An 18,299-nucleotide genomic window follows, 5' to 3' on the forward strand; every position below is an offset into this window, starting at 1 on the left:
TCAAGGAGGCAGGAAGCCTACATCTCCCTCCTTGGGGTTCTAGAGTAGCCTGAGGGGATTATGAAATCTCTCTTTACAACCATGGACTGGAGCCCCCATTGATTGTTTCCTCTCATTGTTAGGCAACCCAGATCTATATTTTTGCTGAACAAATATGAAACATTCCTTCCCTACCATCTCAAGGGATATAAATTTCCCCTAGATGGCCCTGGTCTTTGGAGGGAGAATGATCAAAACTTCACTCAGCTTCTAAATGGCATTGGTTCCATCAAATTCTTGTCTGAGTTATTGCTGGCCTAGGTCCAGCATGTTGTCCCCAAAGGTCACTCTTGGCTCCTCTGGGCATCGGTGTTGCTCTGCTTGAAAGCCCTTGGCCTGGACCCCAAGTCTAAATTCTTGTGGCTTGATCTCCTGACCTTTCAAAATTCCCGAAGTTGGAAATTCCACTCCTTTCACTTGGAATGAAAAGAATAAATGAAAATACTACGGGCTGAGGCCTATTTCTTGGGTCAACTGTGAATGACTTAGCTATTCCTGATCGATGCAATGATCCATGACGACTCCAAAGGGCTCATGATGACAAATGCTATCCACCTCCAGACAAGAACTAACGAATTCCAACGGCAGATTGAAGCATTTTTTGCACTTTCCTTGCTTTTTATTGCTTTTTTTTTGTATATGGAAGTGTATTTTGCATGACTTCGCATGTATGATAGATTTCCTATTTCTAGCCTTCTTGAGAGGAGGAGGCTTTGGAAGGTGGCAGAGAATTTGGAATTAAAATAAAAAAAATAAATACGTTTAAATTTGGACCTAAAAATTAAAAAAATTATTAAAATTCTAAATATTCCATTTTCAAAACTTATGATTGGGACTTTTCATGTGTTGGGAGAGATGGGCCGTTCCGCCTCTGACTGGTGCCAGCGTTTCGGGGGCCTCAGGCGCCCGGAGCATCGATGACTCGGCGCTCGCCCGGCGGGGGGCGGGGCCTGTCGATGACTCGGCGCTCGCCCGGCGGGGGCGGGGCCTGTCGATGATTCGGCACTCCCCCGGCAGGGGGCGGGGCCTGTCGATGACTCGGCGCTCGCCCGACGGGGGGCGGGGCCTGTCGATGACTCGGCACTCCCCCGGCGGGGGGCGGGGCCTGTCGATGACTCGGGGATCGACTCCGCCTTGCCGAGGTGCTGAGGCCGGAAGGCGGCGGCGGCGGCAACCACGACGAGGCCGAGACCACGACGACGGGCAGATGGACGCCCCGACTGCCCCCGGGAGGTGAGGGCGCCCCGGGCCGGGCCTCGGGCCAGAGCCGGCGGGGCCCCATGCGGGCCCCGCGTCCGTGACCGGAGCCGAGTGTGGCGGCGGGTTATTGTCGGTGACGGTGGCCCTGGCGCAGCCTGGGGCTGAGGGGCTTTGTATTTGCCGTTTTTCAGGTTTTTGCAAGGCAAATGGGGTCAAGTGGCTTGTCCAAGGCCATGATTAAGTGTCTGAGGTCGGATTCGAACTCGGGCCCTCCTGACTCCCCTTTGCCCTCTGCACCACCCAGCTGCCCCTGGTATATGAACCTTGAACTATAAAATAGTTCCCCATAATTAAATTGAAGTAGTTAGTTTTTAATTTATCCTAAGAGGAGGGCAAAAAAAGATTTTTAAAAATTAGATTTTAAAGTGCTACCAGTGTTCAGAGGTGAAAGGCCTCGTGTTTTCTTATATGACACCGCTCTCTCTCCAAAAAAAAGAAGAGTTGCCGATCTCATATATCAAATCTTGAAAAAGGATAATATTGTGTTTTACTAATTTGGTTGTTTATGTTGGAATTTCAAGCAGTCTAATGGAACTTGTCTGTTTGTATTTGAAGTTGGTTTAATTGTCCCATTGTCAAACTTTTGGTGAATAAATAAGAACCACAGCATCATTGATAGGCAGAAGATTAGCAAATTTTTAAACTCATGTTTGGGGCAGCATGGCTCAAGTACATTATTTCTTTTCAAATTTTATTTTAGAACATCCTTTTTGTAGCAACTGCAGTATGGTGGCAAGAGCTCTGAATCTGGAAACCAGAGGACGGGGTTTGAGGCCTTATTTTTGACCACCTCTTTGTGGGCTTGAGTTGTCACTTCATTTTTCTGGTTTATTTATATCCATAAAAAGAGAATGATGACCCAGATACCTTCCAGCTGTAAATTTCTAATCCTCTTCTGTTTGAAAATGGGTTATGATTGTGAGCTTGATGTAGCGTCCAATTCAACCTCTAATTTTATTGATGAGTACACTAGGCCAAAGAGCTTAAGTATCTTGTCTAAAATCATATGGAAGCAAGAATGAAAAGCAATTTTGAATTCAGAACTTCCACTAAGAACTGAAAGGTACCATTTTATTAGTAATTTCAGCAATATATATATATAATATACAAGCCCAGCATTCCCAACTCTATTGTATTAGTCAGCCCCAAACTCTTTGCATTCCTTTCTTGAATGCAAAGAATGATGGGGAGTTAGTTCATCTGGATTCTTTTCCTTTCCCTGTCACTTGTTAGGAGTGTGTTTGAGTAAATCACTTAACCTTTACAAGTCTCATTTTCCTTGTTTGCAATCATATGGAGTCGGATATGCTATTATTTTAAGAGTCCTACCTCAGACAATCTATTTCCAAGATAGCTGTTTACATAAAGAACTCCATAGAATTCCTTCTGCCTTGAACCTTGAGCAGTATACCTCAGTTTGTCCCCATCAGAGTTTCATGAAAGGATATAGAGCCAAGTTAATTTGTTTAATTTTTATTATTTGTTTTTATAGGTAACTGAGAAGTTGAGATTAAATAAAGTAATGACTAGAGTAAAACAAAATTAAAGGCAAATTCTTGATTCCAACATTAGCTGTGTGACCCATATTAAACTGCTTTTGAGCATCAGTTTCTTCATCTATAAAATGGAGTTGTTAATAGCACTTTTCTCACAGAATTCTTGTGAGAATCAGATGAGATCATGTTTAGAATGTACATTTTGAAACTTAAGGTATTATGTAAAATGTTCACTATTAGTACGTTAAAAGATAAAGGTCAGGCAGCTAGGTGACGCAGTGAATAGAGCACCAGCCCTGGAATCAGGAGTACCTGAGTTCAAATCGGGCCTCAGACACTCAATAATTGTCCGGCTGTGTGACCCTGGGCAAGTCACTTAACTCTGTTGTCTTAAATAACAAAGGAAAAAAGGATAAAGTTTAATGTTTTTCCTATACTTAAGAATGGATCCAAATTATATAGTTTTATTCCTCTAACCAATTCCATATCATATTTTAGCACTCTATAAGTTTAACAAAGCATAGAATAATGAGCCATTCTTGTTTATTCTTTATATATATTCAGATAGGTCTCTATTTTTGAAAAGGAGAATGCATAGAAAAAAATATAGGCTAATTAAGATAAACGCTGATTTTTTTAAAAGGTTTTTCCTCAAACCTTATATGGGTCAATATAAAGTAGAGGCTCCGTCAGTTAACTAACTACCCATTCAGTTTTGGTTATACATATAGATATACATATACATATACATATACATATACATATACATATACATATACATATACATTCATGCATTGAATTTCATCTGCCTTCTTACTGAGCCAAGAGTCCTACATCTCTCTAAGCTTCTCTTGGACTTTACTTTTTTTAAGGAAAAAAAAGTTTTATTTATTTAAGGCAGTAGGATTAAGTGACTTGCCCACGGTCACACAGCTAGGCAATTATTGAGTGTCTGAGGCCCGATTTGAACTCAGGTCCTCTTGACTCCAGGGCTGGTGCTCTATTCACTGTGCCACCTAGCTGCCCTGAACTTTATTCTTTTCTTTTTTCTTTTTAATTTATTCTCACTTTTGTACAAATGATGTTCTTTTATACATTACTAAAATATTCTTGTTTAAGAGTAAACATAATACCCCCTCCCCCAAAAGTATAGACCCACATGAGCAATAAAGGAAAGAGAAAAAAATTAAAATTAATAATAATAATACTATATTAGGTGCAGCTAGGTGGTGCAGTGGATGGAGCACCAGCCCTGGAGCCAGGAGCACCCAAGCCCAAATCCGGCCCCAGGCACCAAACAATCACCCTGTGTGACACTGGGCAAGCCATCTTAACCCCATTGCCCTGCAAAAACCAAAAAAAAGACCCAAAATAAAATAATAATAATAATAATAATAATAATAATAATAAAAGTAGGGGTGGCCAGGTGGCACAGTGTACAGAGCACCAGCCCTAGAGCCAGGAGCACCCCAGTCCAAATCTGGCCTCAGACACCCAACAATCACCCAACTGTGTGACCCCAGGCAAGCCACTCAGCCCCATTTGCCCAGCAACCCCCCCAAAATAATAATAAAAAATGTTCTTCAGTCTATGTTCCAACACCTCCAGCTCTGTCACAGGTGGATCGCATTCTTTCTGATAAGCCCATCACAAAAGCTACTTCCATATTTTTCTACTGTTGACATTGCTGATTGCAACTCCCTCCATTCATACTTACCCACTACCATATACTATATTTGCTTTCTCCTTTCACTCTGTTCCTCTTCTTAAATGTGCTGTAGGGTAGCTGAGTGGCACAGCAGACCGATCCCTGGCCCTGGGGCCAAGAGGCCCTGAGCCCACATACCACCCCTTAGGCCCTGTGGTCCCAGATAGGCCATCCAATCCCAGCCCCTTGCAAGAAGTGAAAAAGAAAATGTGTTATATCTGACTACTCTCCCCCCACCAGTCTACCCTCTTATTCATCACTCACATCACCCCCTTCCCCCTGTCCCCTTCCTCTCCTTCTTACTCTAGATGCTTATACCCCATTGAGTATATATGCTGTTTCCTCTCTGAGCTACCTCTGATGAGAGTGAAGGTTCTCTCATTCCCCCTTGCCTTCCCCCCTTCCATATCATTGCAATAGCTCATTGTAATAAAAAAATCTTATAATATGAAATATCTTAGCCTATTCCTCCTCTCCTTTTTCTTTCTCCCATTCCATTTCCCTTTTAGTCATTGACTTCATTTTTACACTGTATTTTATCTTCAAATTCAGCTCTTCCTGTGCTTCATCTATAAAAGCTCCTTCTACCTGCTCTATTAAATGAGAAGTTTCTTATGAGTATTATCAGTATCATTTTTCTATGTAGGAATACATGCATTTCATCATCATTAAGTCCCTCATATTTTCCCCTTCTCCTCCACTCTCTATGCTTCACCTGAGTCCTGCATTTGAAGATCAAACTTTCTGTTCAGCTCTGGTCTTTTTAACAGAATCATGTAAAATTCCTCTGGTTCATTGAAAGTCCATCTTTTTCCCTGGAATAGGATGTTCAGTTTTGCTGGATAGTTAATTCTCGGTTGCATTCCAAGCTCTTTTGCCTTCCGGAATATTATATTCTAAGTCCTACGAACTTTTAATGTAGTTGCTGCTAAGTCCTGTGTGATCCTGACTGCAGCTCCACAATATTTGAATTGTGTCCTTTTGGCTGTTTGTAATATTTTCTCTTTGGCTTGGGAGTTCTGGAACTTGGCTATAATATTCCTAGGGGCGTTTTTTGGGGGGATCTCTTTCTCAGGGAGATCGGTGGATTCTCTCCATTTCTATTTTGCCCTCTGCTTCTAGGATATCAGGAAAATTTTCCTGTAGGAATTCTTTGAAAATGATGTCAAGGCTCTTTTCCTGATCATGACTTTCAGGTATTCCAGTAATTTTTAAATTATCTTTCCTGAATCTGTTTTCCATATCAGTTGTTTTTTCATTGAGATGTTTCACATTTTCTTCTAATTTTTCATTCTTTGGTTTTGAAGTATTGTATCTTGATTTCTCATAAAATCAGCAGCTTCCTTTAGTTCCATTCTATATCTGAAGGATTTGTTTTCCTCAGAGAGCTTTCTTATTTCTTTTTCCATCTGGCCATTTCTGCTTTTTATTTTTATTTTTATTTATTTTTAGGTTTTTGCAAGGCAAATGGGGTTAAGTGGCTTGCCCAAGGCCACACAGCTAGGTAATTATTAAGTGTCTGAGGCTGGATTTGAACCCAAGTACTCCTGACTCCAGGGCTAGTGCTTTATCCACTGCGCCACCTAGCTGCCCCCATTTCTGCTTTTTGAAGCATTCTTCTCCTCAATAACTTTTTAAACTGTTTTATCCATTTGACCTATGCTGGTTTTTAACATGTTATTTTCTTCAGCATTTTTTGAATCTCCTTGACTAAGCTGCTGACTTCTTTTTCATGTTTTTCATGCATCTCTCTCATTTCTTTTCCCAGTTTTTCTTCTTACTCCCTCATTTGATTTTCAAAGTCTTTTTTGAGCTCTGTCATAGCCTGAGCCCAATTTCTATTTTTCTTGGAGTCTTTAGATGCAGGAGCTTGTACTTCTTCGTCTTCAGATTGAGTATTTGATCCTTCTTGGGATCATAGACAATGAATTTCTCAACGGTGTTCCTCTTTTTTCTCTGCTTAATTATTTCCCCAGCCTGCGCCTGGTTTGGGGGTACTTCCTGAACTTTTGAGTATTATTGGGATACCCCCCCCCCCAAGGATCTCTGTGTGTGAGGTTCTGTCTTCCCTCCTGGTCTGTGAATGACCATATGTGCCCCCCTCTGCCATGGGGCTGAGGGCTGAGGTGGGGGGGCCCTGCTGTTCTATGAGGGGCCTAGACTGTGATCAGGATCTGAATGTGGTCAGAGCCCCAGAGTCCTGTTCCAGGTACAGAGGACAGACCTCGGCAGTCTCTTTCCACTTCCCTACCTAGGCTCAGCACTCACGCCTGAGGGCTCTTGCTTACAGGCTCTGCCTACTTCTAGTTCCTGGATCTGGGCTGCTGGGACCTTCTGCTTGCTGAGTGCCCTGAGGGCTAGGCTTCAGGAGCTCACTCTGGCAGAGGTCCCCCGCTGATCTCCCAAGTTGTGCTCAGTGCTCCCTGGGGAGTAAGTCAGGAAACTTGCCCCCACTGCTGTGAGCCATGGCTCCCAGTGCCCTGGCGCTGCCTCCAGGAGGCTGAAGCTCCTTCACTCTGGCGGGCCACCCCTCCAACCCTGTGGAGCGGAGCCTTTCTGCTATTTTCCAGGTTACCTTGGTCTGGAGAATTGCCTCTTTGGATCCCTCTGTGGGTTCTGTCTCTTGAAAATTCAGTTAGAGTCCTTATTTTATAAGTTTGGAAATATCAGAGAGAGAGCACCTAAGAGAAGATCCTCTCCTGTTGCTATCTTGGCTCTGCCCTGAACTTTACTTTTAATGGAATTAAATGCTGCCTTCTTAGAAATGGATGCGCTATCCTACTGGTAAACCTTGTGGAGTTCTCATTTTTCATTTAGCAGCTTCTGTATTTCCCCATCCTTTTCAACAGACTTGTCTTGGTGTTTGCGAGTGTTCTGACTCAGATGAGCAAATGCAGTACTATATACCAGATCTCTGAAAAACTGCTCACTCCTTTTCTGCTCCACTGGTGCCAACTTTGTGTTGGCTTACTTTTCTGTCCAAGTTAAGCAGCAAACTGTTCTTGCTCAGAGAAACACTCTAATCTCTTGACATTAAGTCTTCTAGTAGTTGTTTTGCCTTGGGACTGTTGCTTTGGTTGAATATGAATATTTAGCCATGAGAGGATGAGTCTGTGATCAATTTAGCACTCTGTACCACACATTGCTTTTGTCAATCTCATATACTGTCTGTCTCTTCTTCTTAAAATCATATAGTATAATAGTTGCCAATGTTTGTGTTTGTGATGAGAAGGTCATGAGACATGTGTCTTCAGCAGTAGGTGACCTTGGTGGTTGCTGTTTCCAACTCTATTCCTCTGGAGTCCCTGCCATATCTAGTAATCTGAGCCTACTCTAGCATTAAAGTCACCCAAATTTATAAGCTTGTTCTCTTTTGGTACATTGATGATAAGGGTCTCTAGGTCTTCATAAAATTTTTCTTTGACTTCATCAGTGTTTGTCATGGTGGGAAATTCAGTTTTATGCAGACAGTAACAAACCAAAATGTTTTTATGATGTCCTGAAAGCTATTTATGGGCCAAAGACATACAGTGCATCTCAACTACTCAGTGCTGATAGATCCATATTGATCAATGATAGGGACATGATCCTAGAGAGATAAGCTGAACACTTCCATGGTGTTCTTAACAGATCATCTTCAATCAATGCAGAAGTCACTGTTTACCTCAAGTTGCCAACAATCTATCCCTAGCTAAAGTTCCAATTGAAGAAGAGATTTTTGTGCCATTAGGCTCCTTTCAAGTAGCAAGCTACCTAGTGCTGATTCTATTCCAGCTTAGATCTACAAAGTGGGGGATCCATTGCTCATCTAAAAACTGACTGAAATTTTCCAGATTTTATGGCATGAAGAGGGGGTTATCCCCAAGAATTCAAGGGTGCCAACATTGTCCATCACTATAAAGGTGAAGGGAATAGATTATCCTGTGACAATCACAGGAATATTTCTCTTCTAATTATGGCTAGTAAGATTCTTGGCAGAGTCCTCAATAGGCTGATCCTTCACCTGAAAGTTGGTCACCTTTCTGAGAGCCAATGTGATTTCAGAAAGGGTCAAGGAACAGTTGATATAGTGTTTGCTGCCCTACAACTCCAGGAAAAATGCCAGGAACAGAATAGAGGTCTGTATACAACGTTTGTAGATCTGACCAAGGCCTTTGATACTGTCAGTTGTGAGGGTTTATGGAAAATTATGTCAAAATTTGGTTGCCCAGAGAAGTTCATTAGTATTGTACCATCATTGTACTTGATGGCATGCTTGCCTGGGTTCTGAATAGTGGATGATGCTCTCAAGATTTCCCAGTCATCAGTGAAGTGAAATGAAGATGTGTCCTTGCTCCCATGCTTCTTAGCATGATGTTTTCAGCCATGGTATCAAATGCCATCACTTAGGATAAACATAACCTCGAGATCAGCTACTTCATTGATGACAAATTCTTTAACTTGAAAAGATTACAAGCCAAGACCAAGATGGAGGGAGTGTTGGTGCATACTCTTCTGTTTTCAGATGATAGTGCCCTCAGTGCAGCCTCTGAAGATGAGATGTAACTAAGTATGCATTGATTCTCTGCTGCATGTGCTCATTTTGGTCTAATGAGTAACCCTAAGAAAACACAGGTGCTCCATCAGCCAGCACCACACCATCCATATATGGAACCATTGATTATGGCAAATGGAGAAGTTTTGAGGACTATGGACATTCACTTACCTTGGCAGTGTCCTTTCCAAGGAGGTCCACGTTGACAATGAGGTTAACACTCATTGCTAGAGCTAGCTCAGTGTTTGGGAGGCTCTGAAAGAAAGTTTGGGAGAGAAGAGGTGTTTGACTACCAAAACTGAAGGTCTACAGAGCCACTGTTGACTTCATTGTCCCATGCCTGTGAAACCTGGACAGTCTACCAGCGCCATGAGAAAAAACTGAATCATTTCCATTTAAATTGTCTTAGAAAGAGATCCCTTGGCAGAAGATAACCAGATCCTAAGGTACTTTCTCGAACTAAACTGCCTAGCATTCCAACATTACTACAGAGTGCAACTAAGATGGGCTGGACATGTTAGAATGCCAGATATACACTTGTCTGAAAAGCTATTTATGGAGAACTCACACGGGGAAGTGCTCACAAGGGGATCAGAAGAAGTGATACTGAAACACCCTGAAGGTGTCATTGAAGACCTTTAGAATTGATTGTACATCATGGGTGACACCTGGCACAGGGCCACCCTGCATGACATACCCTCATCACTGGGAAGTGAGGAAGGCAGAATTGAAGCAGTTCAAAGGAAACAAGACATCCATAAGTTTAGAGTATCCAGCCTAGGTGTTCTCATGGACTATTTGTGCCCAACCTGTGGTAGAGCATTCTGAGCCCATATTGGTCTGATCAGCCACAGTTGGGCACGTTGTAATTTATCTAAAACATAGTGATGTCATTTTGATCTTCTTCAAACAATGAAGGACAAGAACCAAGCCAACCAACCAACCAACTAACCACATACAAACATTCATATATAATTCTAGCTTAATAGCACAAAATAAAATGGAGGATTGCAAGTTGTTTTTATCTTGCAGATAACTGCTTTCTTTTTTTTTTTTGGCTACAATCTAGTCAAGCCTTTTCTTTTTTTTTTTTTTTCAGGTAACTGCTTTCTATGGCTCCTTTCAGCTCTAAATCCTGAGTTGATAAGATTGCCAACTAAAAGAATTATGATTTTTCATATTTTTTAGCTCCTTAGTTTGAATTCACCAGATAATTTCCAAATAATACCTAAACTTTGTGCTATCTGTGTAAGGGGGACAGTACAGCTTAAGGATGCAGGGCAACTTCTATAGGAATACATGGAATGCCTACTTCATCTCATCCCTCCAGTGTCCCTAAGTGAAGCAGGTCCTATAGCAATTTCTAGAGCCTTGAAGCCAGCTAATGGGGCCATGGAAGTTGAAAAGAATTTACTAGGGGGCGGCTAGGTGGTGCAGTGGATAAAGCACTGGCCCTGGAGTCAGGAGTACCTGGGTTCAAATCCAGTCTCAGACACTTAATAATTACCTAGCTGTGTGGCCTTGGGCAAGCCACTTAACCCCATTTGCCTTGCAAAAACCTAAAAAAAATTTACTCCATAAGGCAGTTCCTGATGAGGGAGATCGCAAGAAATAATTTGACTTTGACCTGAGATTTTCTTCTGTGTTGGTTGAGTTCCAGTGTAAGCCTGGCTGACAGAAGAGCTGAATAACCTGAAGGTCCAACCTTTCTGGAAAGCAATCTGAGATTATGCAAATAAAGTGACTGAAATGTTCATCCTTTAGACTCAGATTTCATTGCTAGGTATTTACCCAAAGGAATTCATCAGCATCAAGAAAGGATCCATGTACACCAAAATATTTATGATGGCAAAGAAAGGGAAGCAAAGTAGATGTCCAAAGATTGAGAAATGATTAAGCAAGTAATGGTAAATAACTATATTAGAATATTACTGTACTATAAAAAATGACAGACATGGAAATTTCAGTAAAGCAAAAGGACTTCTATTAACTTATACAAAATGAAGTAACCAATGCCTAGGAAAAAATAACATACACAACTGCAACAATATGATTGGAAAGAACAACTACTACAAAACAACTGAAAAGTGAATACTGAAAAATTATAAAGAATAAGCTTGGCTCCAAAGAAGAGTTATAAGAAGGTACTTTCTTCCATGCCTTTGTAGAATTGGGGCTTCACAGGAATAGGACTTTGCATATGGCATCAGTTTTTAAAAATATGTTCATTTAAAAATAGAAAAATAAAATGTTTAGAAAAATGTTTTCTTTGGTTTTGAAGAATTTTTTCCCCTCTTTCAAAAAAATCTTTATTTTTAAAGGACAGCTGTCTGGGAAGGGGAAATAAAGAGACAAATGTAGGTAATATAAGAAAGAACATTTGGAATTGAAGGTCTTAAAGGTAAAGGATCCAGTCTGAAGGATTCATTCTGAACAAGGTAAAAATTTGAGAAGAACCTGAACAGAAGGATCTCTTAACAAGAGAAGGTATTTGCTAAGGCAAGATAAGTCAGAAATAATAAGGAAAATAAATTGATAAGCTAAAGAAAGAACTTTATGTAAGAGAAGAGAAACGAAGTGTGTGACTGTCAAAGTGTTAAAGAGTTATTAAAGATCTTCTGTCATGTTGTTAATGCCAGGTGAATTGTAATCTCCCACAAGCAGTTTTAAAGATAAGGATCAAAGAATCCAATTCTAATAAGTATAGAGAGCAGGGAGGAATTTGTAGTAATTTTCACTGAACATGCCATCTTTGTATTTCTGATATGGCTAAATGACTACCTTCCATGTTCAAAATGCAGACTGTTCTCCTAGGAGAGAATGTGAAGAAACCTGAAATGATTCTTCCCCACTAAAAGTTATCTGGACAGTGGAGTGTTAATAAAAACAAAACAAAACTGGAAGTGAGCCTTTAGTTTGAAAAGAAAGAAATAAAAGTATTGAAGTATCTAAAGAAAAGGTGAACCCTGATCTTCATCTGCAGGATGGAGAATGGAAAACTCCTAGGAAGAAAGAAAGAGGTGTACTCCTTTCTCTTCCAATTCAGTTTTTTCCAGAGGTCTATCATATCTAACTTTTCTAAAATTCTATTCATCTCCTTAATCTCTTTCTTGTTTATTTTACGGTTAGATCTAGTTTTTGTTTTTTAGTTTTTGCAAGGCAGTGGGGTTAAGTGACTTGCCCAAGGCCACACAGCTAAGTAATCATTAAGTGTCTGAGGCAGGATTTGAACTCAGGTTGTCCTGACTCCAGGGTCAGTGCTCTACCCACTGTGCCACCTATCTGCCCCTAGATCTAGTTCTGAGTGGGGAACTATTAATATAATTTTATTGTCTATTTCCTGCTGTAACTCATTTAAATTTTCCTTTAGTTTGATGCTATGTCATTTGGTAAACCCAAGCACACACATATATGATTGGTAGTGATATTACTTCATTGTTTATGGTACCCTTCAACCAAATATAGTATCACTTTTAAATGGGTTTATTTTGGGGCATGTGTCCAATTCACATTTTTCTTTGAGGTTTTTTCTTATAGCTTTTTGATATCAGTTTTCTGATTGTATCTTGATCTTCTTTGTCAATATAGTAGCATTTTGTATTCAGGTTCTTTTTGTTTTTTTGCTTCTTTTTTTTTTTTGCAAGGCAAGGGGGTTAAGTGCTCTATCCACTGCGCCACCTAGCCGCCCCAAAATAAAGCCTCCACAGTTGCATTTTAGGTTTTGTTTTGTTTTGTTTTTCTTTTTGCAAGGCAATGGGGTTAAGTGGCTTGCCCAAGGCCACACAGCTAGGTAATTGTTAAGTGTCTGAGTCTGGATTTGAACTCAGGTGTTTTTTTTGCTTCTTTTCAAAGCAATTTCTTGACTTAGCTTTTTGTTAAAATTGATTTCTGCTGCTAGTATGGAAGGCACATTGTTCTAAGATTCAGGTATTTCAAGCTGCTTTCAGGGCTAATTTTGGGGATTTGTAAGTTTGGGGGCACATATGATCTAAAGAGAGTTGTGGTCACTGTTCTCCTGGCCTGTGCTCTGGTCTTTACCAAGGAAGGAGCCCTGTTACCCTTCTTGCTGCTATCACCCTCCACCTGGACTTGGAACTATGACCAGGTCCCCTGCCGTCCTGTATCCGCAAATACTAGAGCTTCTTTTTGCGTTGAAACTGAGACTGGGATTCCTACTCTATCCTGGACACCTTCATCCCTGTAGCTGCTCCTCTTCACCCTTGAACTGAGGCTGGTGAATCTGGCACTACTAAGGCTCTACCATCATTTCTTTCTGATAAGTCGTCCAAGCTTCTTAACCCCTTGTTGCCCCCATCACTGTTGTAGTTGCCTCCAGGGCCTGCTGGTGTTGCCCTGCTCCATTATTTTAGTGAAGCAGACCTTTCCTATGACCTCCTAAGTTGTCTGTGCTAGAAAACGTTTACACTTTTGTTGCTCTGTTACTCCATAATTCGATTTGGGGCATGATCTTGAAGTTGTTTGGAATGGAATTGGGAGAGTTTAGGCTCTGCCTCTAATCTGACAATTTGGCCCAGTTAGTTATTGTTCTACCTGGTAAGAAAAGTAGAGAGGTCTGCTGTCTTCCCAGAGAATGTATTTAAAATATTCCAGAAAACTTCACAAGATGGATCAGAATGCCTACCTTCTATCTATACTTCATGATTTGTATGGGCACAAATAATATTACTAGAAGTAATCTAAAAAGTATCCCCAAAGATTACAAATGGTGGGAATGAAACTGAGTGCCATTGGGGTATACTTGATATTTTCATCATTTGTGCCGATCAAAGGTAATGGACTCCAGAAAAAAGAAGTAGTTTTTGAAATGGAATGAATGACTAAGAAGAATAATACTGGGATTCCTGGATTTAAAATAAAGAAATGACACACTTCTGGATAGGTTTAAAATATATCTAATAAGACTTGTAAGAAATTTTTTGTCTCAAGTCTTGCAAATCTAATTATAAAAAGACTTTAAACCTGGAAGGTTGTGGGAGGGAGAAAACTGCTTATGAATTCTCAATAACCTGAGCATTGAGGAGAAGCCCTAAAGTGGCAGGAGAGCCCCTAGGGAGAGAAGGAAACAATTCCAGAAAGGAATCAGTAGGAATCCATGGCCTACAATGTCTTTATAAACCAAAAAGTATGAACTGTTTTCCCCAATGCCTTCCATGTTGCCAGACACATTGTGAGTGCCTGGTAAATGCTTGCTTGTACCACTCACTACTGCAGCTTTCTGGCCGCTGAAGTCCAAAAGCCCCTGTCAGGAGGGGTTGCCTTAGGTTCTGACTTGCTGGTGACTGAGAACAATGCAGAGGCAGATAAGCTGCCCTGAAGTAGGGCAGCTCCACTCTTCTTTCCATGCTATTGCATTGATGATTCAAAGAGATCCAGTCACCTCACATAAATCTTTTAAATTAACTAATTAATTTGTCTTTTTAGAAATTTTTTTTATTTTTGATTTTATTTCTCTAGTTATATGTTTTTCAACATTCACATGTCCTCCTCTCAATGTTGAACAGTCTAATAGACATTTGTGTTTAACAAGTTTATAGAGTACTCATTTTCTGTATGAAGAATTAGGATTAATAGAAAAGAAAGAGAATCATGGGTTAGGAAAGAAAAGCCTAAGAGAAATTTTTAAAAAGTGAATATAAGGGGCTGCTAGGTGGCGCAGTGGATAAAGCACCAGTCCTGGAGTCAGGAGTACCTGGGTTCAAATCCTGTCTCAAACACTTAATAATTACCTAGCTTGTGGCCTTGGGCAAGCCACTTAACCCCATTTGTCTTGCAAAAACATGAAAAAAAAGTGAATATAGTGTTCACATTCTGTAGATTTTTCTTTGTTTTGTTTTGTTTTTCTTCCTCTGGGGATAGCATTATCCATAGTCTATCTAATAGGGTTGTCCCAACTGTCTGAACTTCTGAGAGGAGCTGCATCCATCATAATTATCAGCTCACAAAATTGTTGTTAATATGTATGATGTTCTCTTGGTTCTGTTCCCTTTGCCCAGTATCAGTTCCTATAACTCATTCCATGCTTCTCTAGAGTCTGACCATTCATGGTTTCTTTTAGAATAGTAACACTCCATAGCATTCATGTTCCATAACTTGTTTAGCCATTCCCCAATTGATGGACATCCCCTCCATTTCCAGTTCTTTGTCACTACAAAAAGATCTGCTGTGAATATTTTGAAACATGTGGGACTTTTCCCATTTTTTATGGTTTCTTCTGTATATAAGTTTTGTATTGGTATTTCCAGGTCAAAAGGGTATTGCTCTCTAGCTCCCTTAGATCTTAAAAGATGTAGATATAAAAGATATAGGATATGGAAGCTAGAGTGGGTGACAGAGAACAAATACAGAAATATGACACTGTACTATGAAAAAGGAGGCAAAGCTCCAAATGAACTTAGTCTATTAAGGAAAGCTAAGGAAAACCAAAAAGTCTATTTTGTTTTTAAGTTCATTTGGGGATAAGAGAAAGATTGAAGTAGAGCTAAGAACACTGCCTGGAGTTGGCAAGTAACTAGGGACAGAGAAAAGTCCAAGTCAAACTTAGGACTGAAAGGATAGAACAGAAATGGCCAATAGGGACTTGTAAGTAAGATGTTCAGAAGAGAGCATCCAGCTGTCTTTGATGAGTTCAGATCCCCTGGTCCAAATGAAATATATCTGCTGATTATAAAGAAGTGAAGGTTGCCATTGCTGAGCCAGAGATTATGAAGAGGTGATCCAAGAACTGGAGAAGAATCATAGAGTCATGGCTGACTTAGCTTTATCAAGAATGGGTTATGCTAAGCTAACCTTATTTCCTTTTTTGATAGGCTTACTAATTTAGTAAATAAAAGAAATATTGTAGATATAGTTTCCATAGTCTTCAGAAAAGTGTGATGTAATATTTCAGGATGTTCTTGTGGAAAAGATGGTGCGATCAGGCTTGGTAATAATACAGAGAGATTGAACTGCAGTAAATGTGAAGGCTTAAACTTAGGTTCAAAAAATAGCTTCTCAGGATAGAGAAGGTATAATTTACCAGTAGTTTGGCTGAAAAAAAAATTGGGGGTTATTCTTATTCATGTAGTGATATTCTTATCAAAAAAGCTGATAAGATCTTGGACCTGTTTAAGAGTGGTTTGCTTTGTTTCAAGAAATAAAGAGGTAATAGTTCTAAAACTGTCCACTCAGGTCATGCTGTAGTATCTATTCAGTTCTGGAGTATTGTACCTAGTTTTTTGTTGTTCAATCATTTCAGTCTTGTCTGACTCTTTGTGATGCTATTTGAGGATTTTCTTGGCAAAAATACTAGAGTGGTTTGTCATTTCCTTCACCAGCTCATTTTACACATAAGGAAACTAAGGCAAACAAAACTGTGACCTGCCCAGGTCCTACTGCTAGTAAGTTTTTGAGGTCAAATTTGAACTCAGATTCTCCTGACTCTTGGCCTCTTGTATCTAGTTTGGAGCACCAGATATTAAGGATGTTGATAAGCTGGAGACCATCCAAAAGCAGAATGTGAGATACATTATGAAAGTTGCCTGAAGCAACTGGAAATGTTTGAAAAGATTTGAGAAGTCATGATAACTGTATTATGGCTAACACCTGAAAGAGGGTTTAAACTTTTTCTATTTGTTCCCACCAGGAGAAAGGTGTGGAAGCTGTGAAGAGACAAATTTAGATTTTCTATAAAGAAAAACTTTCAAACTATCAGAACTGTTTAAAAGTAAAATGTGTTGTCTTGGAGGCACTGAATCCCCCCCCCCCCCCCCCAGGTCCTCAGTGAAGTAAACACTGAATAATCACTTATTTATATATTATAGATTCCTTCTCAGGTCAGGGTTGATCTAGAAAAGATATTTATTGGTGTTAGTCATCTGTGAAGTTCTGTTATTCTTGTATTTCCCTAGGATAGAGAATTTATGGTGGGTAAGCTCTCTTCACTGATTGGGTTATAAAGACTTGCTTGGGGAATGTGTCCTGCCTGGGGTCATACTGTGACTCTCAGAACCTTGTCTTGAACCTGTTTCCTGATTCCAAGGCTGGACCTTTATCAATTTCACCTTACTGACTCTCATATTATACCTTGGAAATGTTTTTTCTGAAACTTTTTCAAACGATATAAACTAATTTTGATTTCTTTTTAATAGACTGAGGACCAGCTCGTTTTCAACAGGATTTAACTCAGATGATTGCCCCTTTTCATTGAATAGTTTGTTTTTTGTAAGACCGGATCAAACTGAAGAGTAAGTATGCCACATAGAAGCAGAAAGTTGTTTTAGAATGTTGCTGGCTTTTGTAAATAATCAAATATTTGGTAAATGTGCAAATTACAAAATGGAGATTTGATTAGATGTTTGCATTTTTAACTGATTCAGCCTAAAAACAGATAATGCTTCCATTACTCACTTATCTGTAGTCTAGTTTTTCTATCTTTTTTGGGTCAGGAGAATGCCTGAAAGAATTCACCTCCAGGAGTAATACTAGGTCCTGGATTCAGGAGAGATGGTGTAAGCAGATGAAAGAAATGATAATGAGTAAGCCTCATGTAAAAGCAAGGAATAGGAGCTGAGATAAAGGAGTCAAGAAAGTGGAAATGAAAATTGGAGAATAGGTGGTCTAAAACATCCTGCTCTATCTGTATTTTCAAGGACATAATGATGATCCTCATCCTTTTGTTTGACTTTCATTCTCAAAGAAGACCGGGTCATCAGGGAGGTGATGCCACAACAAGCACATGAATTGAATTGGAGTGAGAGGGCACTGTGCCAAGTGCCTAGCCTCCCTTTTTCCTCCAGAGTCATCTGGGTTCAGTGGGAAGATATGGATCAGGACTACTGGGGATGGCCCTAGATACAAGGCAAACAGGATTAAATGCCTTTTCCAAGGTCACACAGCTAATTAGAGTCAAGTGCCTGAGGCTGGATTCAGACTCCTGTCCTCCTGATTCCAACTGCACCACAGAGTTGCTCTGGCCATGGATTTACTTAGTGACAAGCAATCTTGTCTACATTCTTTTATTATAATCAGTTTTACTGAAGACAGTGAACACACTGCTTTTTTTAGTCATCCATTCAAAACTGTAGGGGGCAGCTAGGTGGTATAGTGGATAGAGCACTGGCAAATTATAAATATAAGTGCCCTCAAGGAGCTTATCCTCTAGTTGGAGAGACAAAGTGTTTACATATGAAAAGATAAGCAATGAAAAGGATATTATTAGAACTGCCAATAGAATACTATAGATAATAAATGATGTAGGAATTCA

The 18,299-nt window shown here is 40.0% G+C and overlaps 1 protein-coding gene across 1 annotated transcript in view; it reads left to right on the forward strand.

Annotated features, from left to right (window-relative positions):
* Positions 1 to 1,169: 1,169 nt before the first annotated feature.
* Positions 1,170 to 18,299, forward strand: part of HFM1 (helicase for meiosis 1) — a 155,588-nt gene continuing 138,458 nt past the window's right edge. Inside the window, exons 1-2 of the mRNA XM_074221693.1 lie at positions 1,170 to 1,272; positions 17,185 to 17,280. Of these exons, the coding sequence (XP_074077794.1) occupies positions 1,247 to 1,272; positions 17,185 to 17,280 (122 nt within the window). The 5' untranslated portion in view covers positions 1,170 to 1,246. The remainder of the gene's footprint in view (positions 1,273 to 17,184; positions 17,281 to 18,299) is intronic.

Source organism: Macrotis lagotis, chromosome 2, assembly GCF_037893015.1.
Source record: "Macrotis lagotis isolate mMagLag1 chromosome 2, bilby.v1.9.chrom.fasta, whole genome shotgun sequence".
NCBI lineage: Eukaryota > Metazoa > Chordata > Mammalia > Peramelemorphia > Peramelidae > Macrotis > Macrotis lagotis.